The sequence below is a fragment of the Poecilia latipinna genome, unplaced genomic scaffold (assembly GCF_001443285.1).
Source record: "Poecilia latipinna isolate Pla-1442-1.1 unplaced genomic scaffold, P_latipinna-1.0 Scaffold426, whole genome shotgun sequence".
Classification (NCBI taxonomy): Eukaryota; Metazoa; Chordata; class Actinopteri; order Cyprinodontiformes; family Poeciliidae; genus Poecilia; species Poecilia latipinna.
This window is the reverse complement of record NW_015113042.1, coordinates 134024-150078: the sequence shown is the minus strand read 5'-3', so window position 1 is coordinate 150078 and position 16055 is coordinate 134024. Positions and strand designations below refer to the sequence as shown.

General features: G+C 42.8%; 1 protein-coding gene across 4 annotated transcripts in view; it reads left to right on the top strand.

Annotated features, from left to right (window-relative positions):
• fignl2 (fidgetin like 2) overlaps positions 1–13555 on the top strand; it is a 58712-nt gene extending 45157 nt beyond the window's left edge. For all 4 annotated transcript variants that reach the window (XM_015038022.1, XM_015038024.1, XM_015038021.1 and 1 more), the window contains one exon: positions 8416–13555. In XM_015038022.1, the coding sequence (XP_014893508.1) occupies positions 8416–10460 (2045 nt within the window). In that variant the 3' untranslated portion in view covers positions 10461–13555. The remainder of the gene's footprint in view (positions 1–8415) is intronic.
• The last annotated feature ends 2500 nt before the right edge of the window (positions 13556–16055 follow it).

Sequence of the window (16055 nt, the reverse complement as noted above, 5' to 3'; positions counted from 1 at the left end):
GGTGGAGGGATACCTTCTCTTTTAAAGCAGCACACATGCACAGAGAATGACTACACACAAGAGTCCAGTCTGGCAGTTTTTACTGCTCTCCTCTGAGTGACCCCTCTCTCTCTCTCTCTCTCTCTCTCTGCCTTTCTGGCTCTGTTTTTATGTTTTACTCTAAGTTTTAGAGCAGTTGATCTCATCCCAAGGCCCCTCAGACATTGGCTGGAGGGCCACAACGGCATCTTTCCCCATTGTAGGCAGAGTGGTATGAGTGTTGCCGTGGAGGGCCCTGTGAGGTCTTTGAGTAAACACACAGCCCGCTAAACTGTGTGTGAATAAGAGCAAGGATCATTAGTGTGGGTGTGAATTGGCTCTAATTAGCCCCCAGTGTGTGAGTGTGTGCATGTTTTGTGCATGTATTGCAGGGGGGCGGAAAAAAAGATGTTTTTAGGGACCCGGGCTCCTGTGAGTCCACGGGCCCGGTGCTTTATTTCTCAAGGGGTTTATCAGCTCATTAAGAAGACCTCCGCTCCCATTAATGGTCCAATTAAGAAGCAAGGGGGTTGAGGCTCACTTGGATGGCTGCACTTCACTGGATTCCTGAGGCAGCAGAAATTCAGGGCTCGACAGTGTGACACGTTTTTCCACACAAACACGGCTAATTAGTAAACTAATGCACTTGAGAAAATACTTTAATGCTGTTAGATGTTTGTAGTGAGGAGGATCAAAACTTGGCCAGGGCAGCATGTGTATCGAATGTATTGAGACTTGCTTAATTTGTCCGTGCACAAAGTAAGAGCTGGATGCAGAGAGGGTCCAGGTGATTTGGTCAGAAATGGGAGTAAAGAGAAAGGCGAGGAAGATTGGATGGAAATGATGGAGCCGTAGAGTGGGAGATTGGTTGGGTTAGACAGATGGAGGGGGCGATTGGTCATCACTGAGCCTTAAGGACAGCTGTTCTTTGATATATTGGTGGACACAATGACCTAAAGCCAGCCTGCAGCCACAGAAAATAGGGACCCTGTGTTTTTTTGCTCTTGAAGAGAACAGGGGATAGGGGGTGGGTGGGCTGGACTCGGCTTCTGCCATTTGTGGATGTGCGCTAGCAGGCTCGGGGGATGGGGGGAGTTGTTTCTAAAATTACGAGCATGAAGTGACGCATCCAGCAATTATTCCTGAGGCTTTCTACTTTTGGAGAGTGCTGAGAAAAGCGCTGTTAAAATGAGCACGCTCTCAGATGAGACCCAGCCTTCCCGCTGCATCATCGTTAGCAATTCCAAACACGTTTATCAATTAATCAATTGTTAACAAATGCCACCAAGTAGTTTGGCTGCTCTTCTTGTTCGTCCAGTTCAGAGAAAAACAAGCTGTGGTGACAATTTCTACTTGTTATTTTCCACTCGTAAAATAACAAATAGCAAAAATAATTGTTAAATTTCTAACAGTAAAGAGTATCTAAGTTTCGCAGTTTATTTTCTAAGCACTTTCTCATGTTTTGTTCTTCCTCTATTAAGTGGTATGATCTCCACACTGACAAAACTCTTCTGACAGCTGGCCTGGAACATTCCCAGCGGAGGTCGAAGCATAAAATAGACTAACTCCAACTGTCATCGTGAGACACGAAACAAAGATCTCAAGTACAGAGATAGGAAGAAGAAGAGACACACAGAGGACGCCCCTCAAAGCCATTGCAGGAGAGAGAGAGGAGAGAGAGTTGTTTTTTTCCTCCTGGGACAGGACTCATGATCCATGTTTAAACTCAGGGCAGCAGGTGTGAAAACTCCACACCAGATCTCTGTTATTACATCTTTTTAGGCCATTGAAAGAGATCCAGACTGAGGCAAAGCGAGAGTATAGGATTGTGCTTTCTTTTGAGTGACAGTAGGCCTGTGAGTAGTGCTTAGATTTAATATAATGTTCCTCACTCATTTATTTCTGAGTGATATGTGCCTGTCTTGAAGTCATTTAAAAATGGTCCCAAGAACTCACCTTTCACTTCTTTTTGCAGATATTTAGCAGCACCTCACACAATATTTCAGTGTCTTTTGATTAAAATCATTTAGCATAGCGTATTTTCCGGACTATAGAGCGCACCTTACTATAAGCCGCACCTACAATTTTAAATAAATAAATAAATAAAAGATTGGAAACGTACATATATAAGCCGCTGGTATCTCCGCCGCTCTCGGTTTTCCACAAGGACCCAGCAGAGGGCTGCGTCCTTAATAAATATTAAGGACGAAGCTCTCCGTCTCCAAAGCCGAACCATGGTTTCGTTCACGCCGAGCTTACGTTTTTTACCAGATCGGTACTCCTCAACTTAAAATCTTTTTCTTCGTGTGGTTTCCATGATGACGGGATATGAGTTTGAAGAAATTTCTCCGTCGTGCCTGCTGCTAGCATGTGTTTGCTCTAAATGAAAATTAGCACTTTCTTCTTCTATTTCCAATTTTGACTTCCAACGATTCACTTCCTGCTGAAGAGCCCCCTGGTGGTTGAAGAAAAATCCACAGAAAAGCCGCACCGGGCTGTAATCCGCATGGTTCAAAGCGTGGGGAAAAAAGTAGTGGCTTATTGTCAGAAAAATATGGTATTTGACACTGATTTATATTAATATAAAACTGTAATATAATTGAATATTTTACCGCAGCCGATCTGTAATAATGCAGATGAAAAAGTGTATTTCATACCACAGTGGAAGACCACCTTAAGACAATTTTGTACCGTCTCCTCCAGCCATGCTGTAAAATGCAGTTGGCCTCTCAGGTTGGTGCTTTTACGACTGGCTGGCAGTATGTCACGGCATACAGCCCAGAAAGAATGTCCTGTTTGATATTAGTATCATAAATCACTGTGAACTTGAAAACAAAGGACTCGGGGGCCTTCTAATGACAAATCAAGACCTGAAACATAAATAATGGATTCTCGGATGCTCTTTATGTGCACGCTAAACTTGTGATGGCAGAGGTTTTTAAAAAGTTTTGAAAGATTGTTTGCCTGACTTGTTTGTGCACATTACACTTGATTTTGTTCCAGTTGCTAATTGATTAGTTTTATGCAAGCTGATAACATAAAAACAGTTTCAGTTATTAGATAAATAACATTGCTTTATTGTCTTACGTCTCCTTAAGTCTGCTATTCCCAACTTGATTTCACAGATGCTCTTAGGATGAAGGATGGACAGCCAGCAATTTTCACAGCTAAGCCCAAAGTTATTAATTTCCCTTGTAAATTTAGGTAGAAAGTGATCTTTTATTTTTACCAGTATCTCTAAACATCAAGTAATATTGACGTTTTGAAGTGGCTAAGTCAGAGTCCCTATTTAAAACCGATCTGTGGATGGAGCCGAAGGTTAGGGTGATGGTAATCATGCTTTCCAATTTCAAAGCCCACCGCAAAAGATAAATCAAGTTACCACTGGCAATTGTAACAAATATTTTTCCGTTGAACATTTAGAGGTGTATAAATACTTTAATAAACTAAAATGTAAATTAAAAACATACCTTTTCCTTCAAACTTATACTCACTTTACTAACAACACTTGGTGTAGGACGTGAGTAAGAAAGCTCAAAGTTAGCCATTTTCTTTATCAGTGAAGTTTTAAGACCTAAAGCTAAAGAAACCACATATCCTGATACGTCCAATGTTCACTAAGGCTGTGAGATGGTGAGAGAAAGCAAGACGTTCAAGTGCACATATTACATTGAAGTATCTCTGTTTTATCCTTTTAAGTTTTCAGACTCTGTTATAAAACTTGCTAGATTTGGTAATGTTGGCTACTGTTTGAAAAGGCAAAGTGCCTTTTCAAACAGTAGCCAACTACTGTTGGCTACTGTTTGAAATCAAGACACAGTCTTGATTTTAAAAGTATAACATCTTCACATGTTATACTTTTATATCAGGATGGACTTCAATTGGTATCAATAACCAAAAATATCCCAGACTGATTGTTGTTGAGTAAACTGTGATCACTTTTACTATCTTTACAATAAATACTAGAACATATTGTTATAAAATTGGTGAGGTTCACATGTGCCAATGATGCACAGTGAAGGTGTGTCAGCTTGTTTTGTTGCCAGTCATTTTTCTATTCGCTTTTGTCGCAGCAATACTTAAGTTTTTCTGAGAATGGGCTTCTGTACGATTTTTGTACAAACTGAATTTCCAAACTGATCATCTCTTTACATTTTTGTAACATTTTACAAAGTTCAATTTTCAGATAGACCCTTTTTCTTGGATCTCAACAGAAAGACTCAGCTTTCCGCTTTTTCCAAAGATGAATTTCCAGATGTTTTAGATTCTGCTGAAGCATCCTGTCCTCAAATTGCATCTTGTTTTTCTAACTCGTTTGACTCCTGCCTCAGGTGTATGATGTCGAGTTGTTAGGTTTATCAGTGGACGGAGGTGTAGCTCAACGCCGAACAGACCCTGATTGAATTGATCCAAAATGCTGCTGTTTACAAGCAGCCCCCTTCACAATCTGCACATTTTAATAGCACAAAGTCCCAGAAGGCTTGTTGCATCCGTGTATGTTTTGCTCCTCGAGGCATGGAAAATAAAAGAGCCGGGAACGACGAAGGGGAACGCAACCTCTGGGGAGCAATGAAACGCTGCTGGGTCCCTCCATCTCAGGGCTTAATGCCAAGATAACTTTTCACCTCAAACCTATAATATTTTTACGAGAAACCACAACAGAGCTGGAAGTAATGCCTACTTTATGGAACAAAAACTACTGTTGTGTTCTCCAATAAGCACTGGATGAGGGGACTTTATAGATAGAAGATCTGAGCATGTTAAGGCTATAAAAAAAACAAAAAAAAAACCTCCCTCCTAAAAGTGAAAATTGCTGAAGAGAGCCATGCCGCTGTCTTCATCTCATACTCCTGCCATAGGATGCAGCTCACACAGGTCCCTCAATAAATCCCAGGCTGACACAAAAGCTGTCAGTGAACTGCTCCTGAATAGATTAATAAGATTTCCATAATTAGACAGGCCCCTGACAATGGGATCCCTTCGGCTTTGTCTCAGGGCCAACTGGATTGTTCGATCCATGCACGTCTGCTGGATGGTTGTCCACCACAAAGGCCGCACAGACAGTAAGGCGGTCAGCAGAGGAACATCTGTCTCTCCTGGGGCCGAGAAAACACACACAAAGAGTGGGAAGTTTCACATGCACGGACAGAAGGTTGTTATCAGCCTCCTCACAGCCAAAGAAGACAATCAGTCAACACAGGAAAGACCTGTTCCATATTAAATAGAAAAGAATATATATACATATTCAGTACTTTTTCTGTGTGATCACAGTGTGAAAGTAGCTTCAAAAATAATCAAGTCTGGATTAAAACTTTAAGTATAATAATGTCTCTGCCTACAGGTTTTAAATCTATAATCCTCCCATGTGTACGTGAGGCTTGATTTGTTCGAGGCTGGAAAACAGAAAGTAACGGAGGCGCAACAGAAAAATGAATTTTTGCCTTTGATATTTACACATTTTACCAGCTCTGCACTTGCCTTTCCTGATGTCTTAAATAATTTGCAATCTAAGCTGACACTCGAGCATTTGCTGAGGTTGATCTAATGATTTTACTGTCGTCACACATTGTCCTGATTTCCTGCTTCTAATCTTAGCTTTCTTACCGGCCCTCCAATGAATTAATCTGTGTGATGGCTCCGATTTAGGCAGAACCATAGATTAGAGCTCGCTCAAACTGTTACTGCTCTAAAACCCACAATCCAGCAGAAGGCAGCATTTAATTACACAGAAAGGGCTAAACTCTGCTGAAATACTGCCGCTTTCTTCACTGACGAATGATTCAGTCACTTTTTTTTTTTTTTTTTTTTACAAATAATGACAGTGAATTTGCTTCTTCGTAAGCACAATCAGCTGGTGGGATGGGAGAGGTGAGGCGTAGTTCTCTGTATTAGTGCTGATGATGGAGTGGACAGCAGTCAGCCCGTCTCACAGGGTCCTCTAATGTCTGCTACAGTCCCCTCAGAAAGGACGGAGCGCCTGCTGTCCACTCGCTCTCTTTTCCCTCCCTCCCTCCGTCTCTGCCTTCTTCCATCCCTCCCTCCCTGCTGCAGGTTTTATGAGCTCCCCTGGGCTCTCATCCATCTTTGTCACACACAGGCCCCATTATTGGGGCTGCTCGCAAACTGGTCCGGCTGCAGATGGGAAGGGCCTGCAGGACATGTACGGTTTCTGTGGCCCGGACAAAGACCTGCAAGTCAGTCCGCAACAAAACAAAACAAAACAGAACCGAAAAACAACAACAACAAAAAGTGGTCATCTGGGTGTGGACAAATCTGTAATTCTGCAAGTGAAGATGTGTGAGAATGTCACAGTTTGCTGCAGTGGGTGTGCAGCCGTGTGTTGCCGTCTGAAGCTTAGCGAAGCACTTGAACTGGTTTGGCCATTGGGAACTTAAGGGAGTCTATTTGAATATGAAGGACATGATAATCCAACGGCCATCTGGTCTGCTGGTCTCATCTGACTGAATAAACAACAGGCGTAATCTGAAAACACACACGGGGAGGTTTGGAAAGACGCAGGTCAAAGTTTAGCAGCGAGATAGTAGAAGCAGAATCTCGCGCTGTGGATATTGAGATTTGATTTAAACAGCAATAAGAGTCCTGGCTCCACACCTACAGACAGCCATGAATAATGAATCATCAGGCGGCTGCTGGAGGAAAAGGCAAAGAGCTGCAACAATGACGGCTTATGCTATATTCCTTTTTACCTCGTCGTTCCTGGCCGGAGTATTTCTCACCTCGGGGTAAATTGTGACAGTTCGATAATGCCAAGCTATGTGTGGAATGTCAAGCTAATGCCTGAGCAGGAGGCAGGGCTACCATATCCTACATCTCATGCTAATAACATAAAAATATTCGCAATTTAGCATTTATGGGATGTTTTTGAGTTTTGTGTTTTTAGGCAGATTTAGTAAAGAGGCATGGAGTGAAAATGTTATTTATAGAACATTATTTATTAGTTTTTTCCAAGCTGCTTCGACCTCGCTGAAGTCAGCTAGAGGAGCAGACATTCCCCCTTCCCAATGTTCCATAGGAGCCTGCGCTGATGAATAGCTCACTATGCTGCACTTCCAGTACACCCCCTTTTTCTTTCTCACTCTCTCTAAACCACTGTCCACACACACACACACACACACACACACACACACACACACACACACACACACACACACACACACACACACACACACACACACACACACACGCGCGCACACACGCACGCGCACGCATACACATACTCCCTCCTTTTCCTTCCCTCCTTGTGTCCAGCAAGCCATTCTGAGCGGTGGTGTACGGTGGGTGGGTGGATCCGTGGGTGGTAGGTGGGGGTGTGGGGCGGAGAGAGCAGGCATTCACAGCAACATGCACAGGGAGATAACAATAGCTCCTCTGGGAGACCTGCAGATGCTACTAGTAGGGCGAACAGCGGAGGGGTCTTATCGCTCCGCCAACATGAGCTGGGAAACTACTAAACAACACATGCATCCCACTGATTTGCTTTCACTCCTTCTTTCTGCTGCTTTCCATGTTTTCCTGTGCCTCCCTCTCAGATTCCCCTCCATGTGTAGGAAATTTGACACTGTTCTGTTCCCAAACTTGGCAGCAGCACTGAGAAAAGATGCCTTTCCTGACAGAGGAAGTTCACTTCTTGGCACAGGAGGGGTCCTTGATCACGTCACGTTATACACAATAGTCAAAGCAGTTTCTAAGTTTTTTTTTTTTTTTGTAAAATATCAACCTGCCGATTCTGTTTTCTGTTTAAGAACTACATATAATCGATGATATTAAAAATATTTTTAATAATTACGATTTATTAATATTGCTTGCCTTCTTGCCAAAACCAGTCATTCATTTGCTGAGCAGGCCTACAAGATAAAGTGAATACACAGAGCTGCAATATTTTTGCTTTACACTACAATTTATTGTATCATTTGGAGTCAACTCAGGTTTTTTTCTTCTTTTTTTTTGCAGTCTGTAAAGTTTGAAAGTATTTTCCAGATCTGGATAAGACTGCACAAGAAGGAAAAAATATTTATATTTCAAGACGTTTTTCCCATTCCATTACCTGAAAGATCCATCCATCCATTACTTAATGGCAACCATTACTTTAAAATATTTCTAAAATTGAACTTTTAATCAGGAAAACAAAACAAAAAACATGTAAGTGTAAGACTTGTACTTTATATTTGAAAAGAAAATCTGTGGTGTGAGAAAGAAACTGTACAATACAGTACAGTAAATACATTTGAGGATGTCAATAACTGATAAAAAACTAGGTAAAACTATGTTTCACTATTCTATTTTCAACATAGAACTCCAGAAACAGGGTCAGTCTAAAGTTTTTTGTCATAGTTGCATGAAAAATAACTTGTTGTTGTTTTGTGACTGTCTTGTCAGGCCTGTTAAAGATGCACTGGAACCCAGAGCATGCCCAGCCCCTCAGCCAGTGGCCCGAGCAGCACCTGGACGTCTCCTCCACCACCTCCTCTCCAGCCCACAAGGGGGATCTCTACTCCGGCCGCGGACGCAGCTCCTACAACTACGCCTGGGCCAACGACGACATCTCCGCCCTCACAGCTTCAAACCTCCTGAAGCGCTACGCTGAAAAGTACGCAGGCGTGTTGGACTCACCGTACGACCGGCCTCCTACGGTGGGAACGTACCCAGAGCCGGGGGCGTTTGGGGGCCTTAACGGCCAGAAGACAGAGCTGGAGCCTTGGCCGCTCACACACAACGCTGATGGCTCTTATCCTTTGGTTCCTCCTGGAGGCCATGAGAGTCTTTCGAGCTCCAAGACTGCTGCCACATCTGCGGGGCCCCCTGGGGTGAGCAGCGTGTCAGTAGTCAACAGTAATCTGTCAGACTCGGCCTACAGTGGCAGCAGCTCCTGCAGCGGTTCAGGCGAGTATCCCTCCAGCTACAACGGCACCTATCTCTCCTCAGGGTTCTGTCCTCAGCCCAATGCAGTACTTCCCCCCACCTCCCTTCACACTCTGCAACCCACACCCACTCTGGTGCCCAGCTACAGCCCCAACACACCGGTTTATAACTACCCACCGAGCACATACCCACCCCAGACTAGCCTTGCTCCCAGCTACAGTCATCCCTCCACAACATACCTCCCCTCAGGTCTACCAGCTCCCACCCCCATCCCCTCCAGGCCCACAGTGGTTGGAGGCTCATACAGCTACCAGAGCGCCAACCTTGGAGCATCCGAGTCTGGAGGGACATTAAAGAGAAAGGCCTTTGAAATGGGGGTAGAGGAGGATGACAGTGGGGACCGATCACGGTACAGGAAGTACAGCTATGATGCCCTGAAGGCTGGAGGAACCTCTCCCTATGGAGTGAGTGAGAAAACAGAGTGCAGGGGAAACGGATTCAGCAGCTCAGGCAGCTCAGACCCTCAAACCTTCAAGCCTAGCAAGCCCTCCTCTCAGCCCCTGGTGTCTCCTCAGTTTGGGGCTGGAGGGGAGTACAGTCCTCCTGCAGGCATGACTGGGGAGAACGGGGTGACGGAGCAGGGCTTCACCCAGCAACAGCACCGCCCCCAGTCACTCAAACGCCCTTCGTTGTGTTCTGCACCTGTTGAAGCTATGAAGAGCCCAGACCCCCGACTGCTGGAGCTCATCAATGGAGAGTTGTTAGACTGCAGCCCGGCACTGCTCTGGACCGAACTGTTTGGGCTCACTCACGTCAAGGCTGCCCTGGAAGAGGACCTGCTGTGGCCCGTGTTACGGCCCAGCCCACTGGTGCGCCCTCCAAGAACCGTCCTGCTGTTTGGTCCCAGAGGAGGAGGGAAGACAACACTGATTCGTTCGTTGGCCTCGCAGATGGGGGCTTCCTTCTACCGCGTGAGCGGACCTATGTTGGCATCTAAAGGGAAGCTCGAAGCAGAACACATTCTGGGTTCTCTGCTGCAGGTGGCAGGGGCTCGGCAACCCGCCGTGATTCTGCTCAGTCAGGTGGAAGCAATGGAGGAGGAGGAGGGGCTGAGGCAGATACTGCTAACAACCCTGGAGAAAATCCAGGTGGGGCCCACAGGTTTGGTTATTCTTGTGTGTGCCACTGGCAGGCCAGATCTCCTGCCGGATGCGGTCCACCGGAGCTTTGCCAAGAAGTATTATGTGAGCCTCCCTGACATGGGGATCCGTCAGCATGTCCTGCTGCAGGCGCTGACGCCTCAGGGTTGCACCCTGAGCGAGAGGGAGATGACCGCTGTGCTGCAGCGCACTGAGGGCTTCTCCGTGTGGGAGCTGCTGCAGCTGAGCCAGCAGGTGCTCTCCTCAGCATCTTCCCCGGCCGGAGCCATGCATGGCCTCGCCACGTCCCCCAAAACTCCGGACTTTACAGATTTTGAGAATGCCTTTTGCAAGGTGCGCCCACACACCACCACAAAGGACCTGGACACTTGTATAGAGTGGAGCAAGATGTACAGCCACTGAGAAAGCAGCTAGTCACCGTACTCGGACTGCACTACGACCCTGTTTTTGCTTTGGCATTTAAAGCCTTGGGGATGTTTTGTTGTTGTTTCCTAATTACTGATTATGCAGCCAAAAGAGCCAGAGAATCTCGACGGTAGGGGCAGCGCTGATAAAGTTATTTCACTGGCAGGAACCTGACACGGTATACTGTTTGTTTAGCCCAGAACACTGATAATATTTGATGTTTTCCCAAAGAAAAAGTGAGGTGAACGGGTTTTAGTCATTTGGCCAACAGGGGAAATCGGAGGGGTGTCTCGATTAGCCTGGGTCCAGGACAAAATCAGTTATTTGTTGCTAGGCGATGTGGTCCAACATTATGGATAATCAGGGTTTGGAAAATCCGCCCTTTGGCTGCTACTCTCAGGATCCTATTTATTACCAATCCCCTTCCATGTTATCCTACAGTCAGTGTAGTCATAGGATTGTCGCTCAAAGGGCTTGGGATCAGCAACACTTCAGCAACTGTTTTTTTTACCAAAAACTTGACAAACCAAATACATAATAATAAAAAAAGCACTGATAATTTCTCAAAACTGACAAGTAGTACAAAGTAAAAATCGCAGCATGTTGATATTCACAATAGCTTTTTTACCAAACTATGACACAAAAACCTTCTCGGAGAAAACAAGTGAAGCTGGGCCTCCTTTGTCCTGGAATGCAGCTGTTGAAGTGGAGTGTTTTTATGTTTCGTTGCAGAACCATGCCTCCACCCATCTAATCACCAACTGTGCGGTGCTTACAGTAAATATAGTACGATGAACCCAAAACCTGCTTCACGATTCACATTCCACATCAGGTTCAGTTTCCCACCTGCAGAACAACACCTGCTCATTCAGCTTGTCCCACATCGTGTTGGTTTTCCTGCCTCCGCTCCTCCTGTCTTTTTTTTTTTTTTGTTTCGTTTTTTTTTTTTTTCTTGTATTATGTGATATTGTTTGAAATGCTCAGGAAGAATTTCTTTACCTCAGAAATATGAAATAAAGAATGTATGTAATCTTAGGGTCTTAGATGAGAGTGAGATAGAAGAGCGAGGAGGACCGTGACAGTCTCGTGAAAAACCCATTGCGGCTGGGCTTGTACCTTAGCAGAGAAACTTGAATATTCTACAAAGAGTAACATTGAATGTAATTCAGGTATTTCAAAGGATATTTGATGCCATAAATCCATGTATTATTATATATGAATATATAAATACATTTTTTTTGTTCGTTTCAGTTCTTTTACCATTTATTTTTAATGTAGTTTATGGTGAAGTGATGATTGTCTTTGAGAAATGTAGAAAACAGAAAATATTTCTTCTTTTGTTGGACAGACTGCTGGGAAATGCACCGTTTGGTGTTTTCCTCTCATATCTACACACACAGACATCATTTACCAGCAAACCTTGGCAAATGTGTAAAAACCCTTAAAATAATTTATTCTACTAGTTTAACGTCGCAGAAATACATTCAGAAAGATCCAATCTAAAAACCTCCCAAATTTGTCAACTTTTTTAAGTTGATTGGAGTTTTTATGAAGTTTGAGATAAAACTCCTTTTACCTGGAGTTGTCCTACAGAAAACCTCTATGTTCATGAGGTAACAATCTCATCAGTTGTTTGATTTTCATTTCATTTACTGTCAATATGGGCTCCTTGTGTAAATATTAGCTTACTTAATAAAGGGGCCCATTTTAACATTTTAATTTTTTTTATTATTGGGCTCTTGGGTTGATGAGGACCCATGCGTATTTTGCCACCATAACAACAACTAGATGCTTCCCTCACACCAAATGGCCCCTTAGGAGGTCAGTAAACATGTGGACTTGTATTAACCCTTTAACTGGAGCTGTGGCTTTTGTCAGATGAGACAAAATTGTGCTGTTAAGAAATAAACACTCTCGGTGGGTCCGGTGCAAAAAAAAAAAATATTAAGAGGCCTTAAAGTATGACGGAGGATCAGTGATGCTGTGGGTCTCTTGTTTGAGTGCATGGAAACACCAGGAACCTATAGTAAAATATTGATTTATTTTAAGGCTTTTTGCACATTTTTATGAGGCGTGCCAAGGAATCTGACCGCAACTGTAAGTTTGTTCTATGTTGTGGTTCTAAATTGTATTTCTGAATTTGAAAAAATAAACACAGAACCAACCCCAATGCACTGACAGTCAACATCTGAACCCGAAACTTGATTAAAATTGCTTAGAATATCAACCCCAACTAGTAGTTCAGACCAAGGTGTTGCATGTGGCTTTCAGTACATCGCAAAGATTAAATATTTACAATTATTTTGTGCATAAGCCGGCATGTAGACAATCCAGCAATATATCTCCTTCTACAGCAGGTCCTTTTAGACGCTGGAACAAACCCAGTCAATGTTCTGCAGGCAAAGCGGCTCGTAAGTTTCAGGATGATGTAATATTTCCCTATCCTCCATCCCACCCTCTGTCGCTCCGTCCTCATCATTCTTTTTTTTCTCTCTCTCTTTTCCAAAATGCAATCTCATTAGACTGGATTGCCCCCGGCCACAGGCTCCAGTGACCATGTGGCGTTGAATCTCCTCCCCAACATCCCTCCTCCTCCCCTCCTACTTCCCTTATTCTGATTTCTCCGGAGTGGAAGTGGACTGATTGATGCCCAGCAATCCTATATCTCAGAGCAGCCTTCCCTCACCAGCTGGTGGCTTCGGCCAGATCAATCAGAGTGACCCCCACTGTCTTGGAAATTAAAAAAACAAAACAAAACACTTTACCACAATTGCTCACATTAAATTACAGAAATGAAATCACTTCCTTCTCTCTGTCGACAGTTTGTCCATCAAAACAAGCTTTTATTTTGTCCACTTCTAATCTGCCCACCGCAGTAACTTTTTCTCTTGGTTATTGTACATTTTCTGTGACCATTTCTACCTCATTTTTGCAGCATATTGTACATGAAAATATTTATTTCATGTCGTTTTATTTGATGTCTGTTTTAAAAATGATAATGATGTTTCTTGAACTGTAATAGTCTACCTCAGAAAAGACTGTATTTTAAGAGAAGAGTATCACACAATATTAAACAGAATTTGTCAATATTGCAACGCGGCTGTTTATTTAGTTCACACTCAAAAGGTCTCTGCTTTTCTTAGGCTTATTTTACCTGGTTATATATGTTTCATTGATTACTGTTTTAATTTCACAGATTATCTATGCTGAAAAAAAACCAAAATTTTTTTTTTGTTTTGCTTTTTTGACACTTTTTTGTCTCAGATCATCAAGCAAATGTTTTTTTTTTTTCATTTTTAAACAAAAACAGCTATCCAAACCAACTTGGCCCTTTGTTTAATAGTAATCTACTTGACATAAAGTCTTTGCTAACTGCTGTTGAGTCTCTTATATTCCTGTTGAGGAATTTTGCCCGACTCTGCTCTGCAGAATTATATCAATTCAGCTTCATTAGGGGGTTTTCAAGCATGAACTGCCTCTTTAAGATCAGATCACAGCATCTCAATCAGATTTAAGTCCAGACTTTGACTAGGCCACTCTAAAATGTTCATTTCTTAGTCATTCAAGGTGGATTTCCAGCTGAATAACCTAACAGTGTTTGTGCTGTGAGTAACAAAATGATGGCTGGTGATTCTGGTAAAGGCAGAATTCGTGGTTCTGTCAGAAACAGCAAGTCGTCCAGTTTCTGAAGCAGGAACACTGTCATAGACCGTTACCACCACGACCCTGTTTAAACTCCTCATGAAGTTCTTTTTCTAAAATGTTGCTAGTTTTGAACCAGATGTAATACATACCTACAGAAAGTTCCAGCTGATATTTTTCCAAAAGTCTTTGGCCGATTCAAAAAAATTATTGGGAGCTATTGGCCGCCTTTTGTGTTCTAGATTTTCTTCTCGCAACTCTCACAAACATCCCATTTTTATCCAATTTCTTTTCTACTGATAAAAATGAACATTTATCTCAAGTGAGGCTTGCAGTGCTTCAGATGTTTCTTGTATGACCTCCTGAAGTGTCAATGTGCTGAAAGAGTAACATGGTAGAACTTCAGCACTCCTTTTGCACATGGACACAGTCTCACTGTCGTTCGCTGGATTCCTTAAAAATGGCTTCGTAACACTTTCAATAATAATGTTAGTGACCTTATTCCTCCTCTGTTCTTCAATTAATGCTTTTTAGAGATGTTTTAGGCCATTTCATGTTGTCAGACCGGTTCTACTGAAGTAATATTTTAATTCTACATCTAGACAAAATCTAGACGTAGATTTCGTCCAGATCAAATCTGGAATAAATCAGGTCTACTTGAGGCTACTGAAACTGAAACTAAGAATTTATATAAACTAAAAAGTGCTTTTCTTATTTATTCAGGTTATCTTTATCATATATAAACAAACATATTTCAATATTTTAAATAATTATGTTTGACAAAAAAACAAACAAACAAAAAAAAACAGCCGGTGTTTGTAGGATTAAAACCCTTAAAGTATTGTATTTTAGAGTTTTACACATGCCAAAACTTATATTTTTGGTGTAAATCGGTGTTGGATGAGTTATAACAGGCTATTCAATGAATGATAAAGGTGCAGACACAAAACTGCCTTGCTTCGTGCTTCTGTGTGCAAATCATTTTGCCGGCCTGCGTGGACTTGCATTTCATGTTTGTATCTGTGCGTGTGTATGCGTGTCCGTGTGTGTGTGTGTGTGTGTGTGTGCCACTGCTGGAGCTTACAGAGTGGCCACGGAAGCAGCGCTGGCGTGGCCCCCGAGGCTGCGGGGCCCGGCACCAGAACGCAGAGGTCCTTCATCCCTGTCACTGTCTGTAAACAACAGCTCGTCCCAGCGGCCTGCCCTTTGCGCTATTTCTGCTCCTTCCTGACATCTTTCAAAGACTCAAAACTAACTGAGAGTTGTAAAATAAATCTAAGCAAAGTAGTGAAAGTTCAGCCGAAGCACGACACGGGATACATTGCTGCAGAGCTGCAGCTTGAAACATCTGCGCCTGCAAATCCCGGCAGAACAGTGGTGCTGAGGGTGCTAATGACAAAAGTAATTAATTGTCTAATAATGATGCATTGCTGTGGTATAATCGCAACCTTGTGCAGCAGTTGCCCTTCATCCTCTAGTGAAGGATAATGGTTTTTGCAGCTGTTTGAGAATTCGTCCCATCTTTTCCTGCAGCTATTTACAGAATCGGTTGAACAGCAGAGCCTTGTTTGGGCAAAAATGTGACTGACGACAAGGAAAAAAAATGTTTCAAATAATAGTTGCAGGTATTAAATGCAAGCAAGAAAAAAATATATACCAGTGGGAAATTTTATATACATTCATCAGAGGGAAAAAATAAAATAAATGTGGGGCTTTTTATAACTCATTTTAGTTTTTTCCAAGATGGAACTTGAGTGAAATTTAATAACATGCCAAAGGTTTGTTATTAAATTTCACTCAACCTTTTTATGCCAAAGGTTTGTTTCTAACCATTTTTTCCAGTGCCTTTATTTTTTTAATTTAATATGGATGCACAGAATTGAACGTATTGTGGATTTGATTTATTCTATGCAGAGTCAAAAAGCTTAAATGCATTGTTGCCCGTTAGGT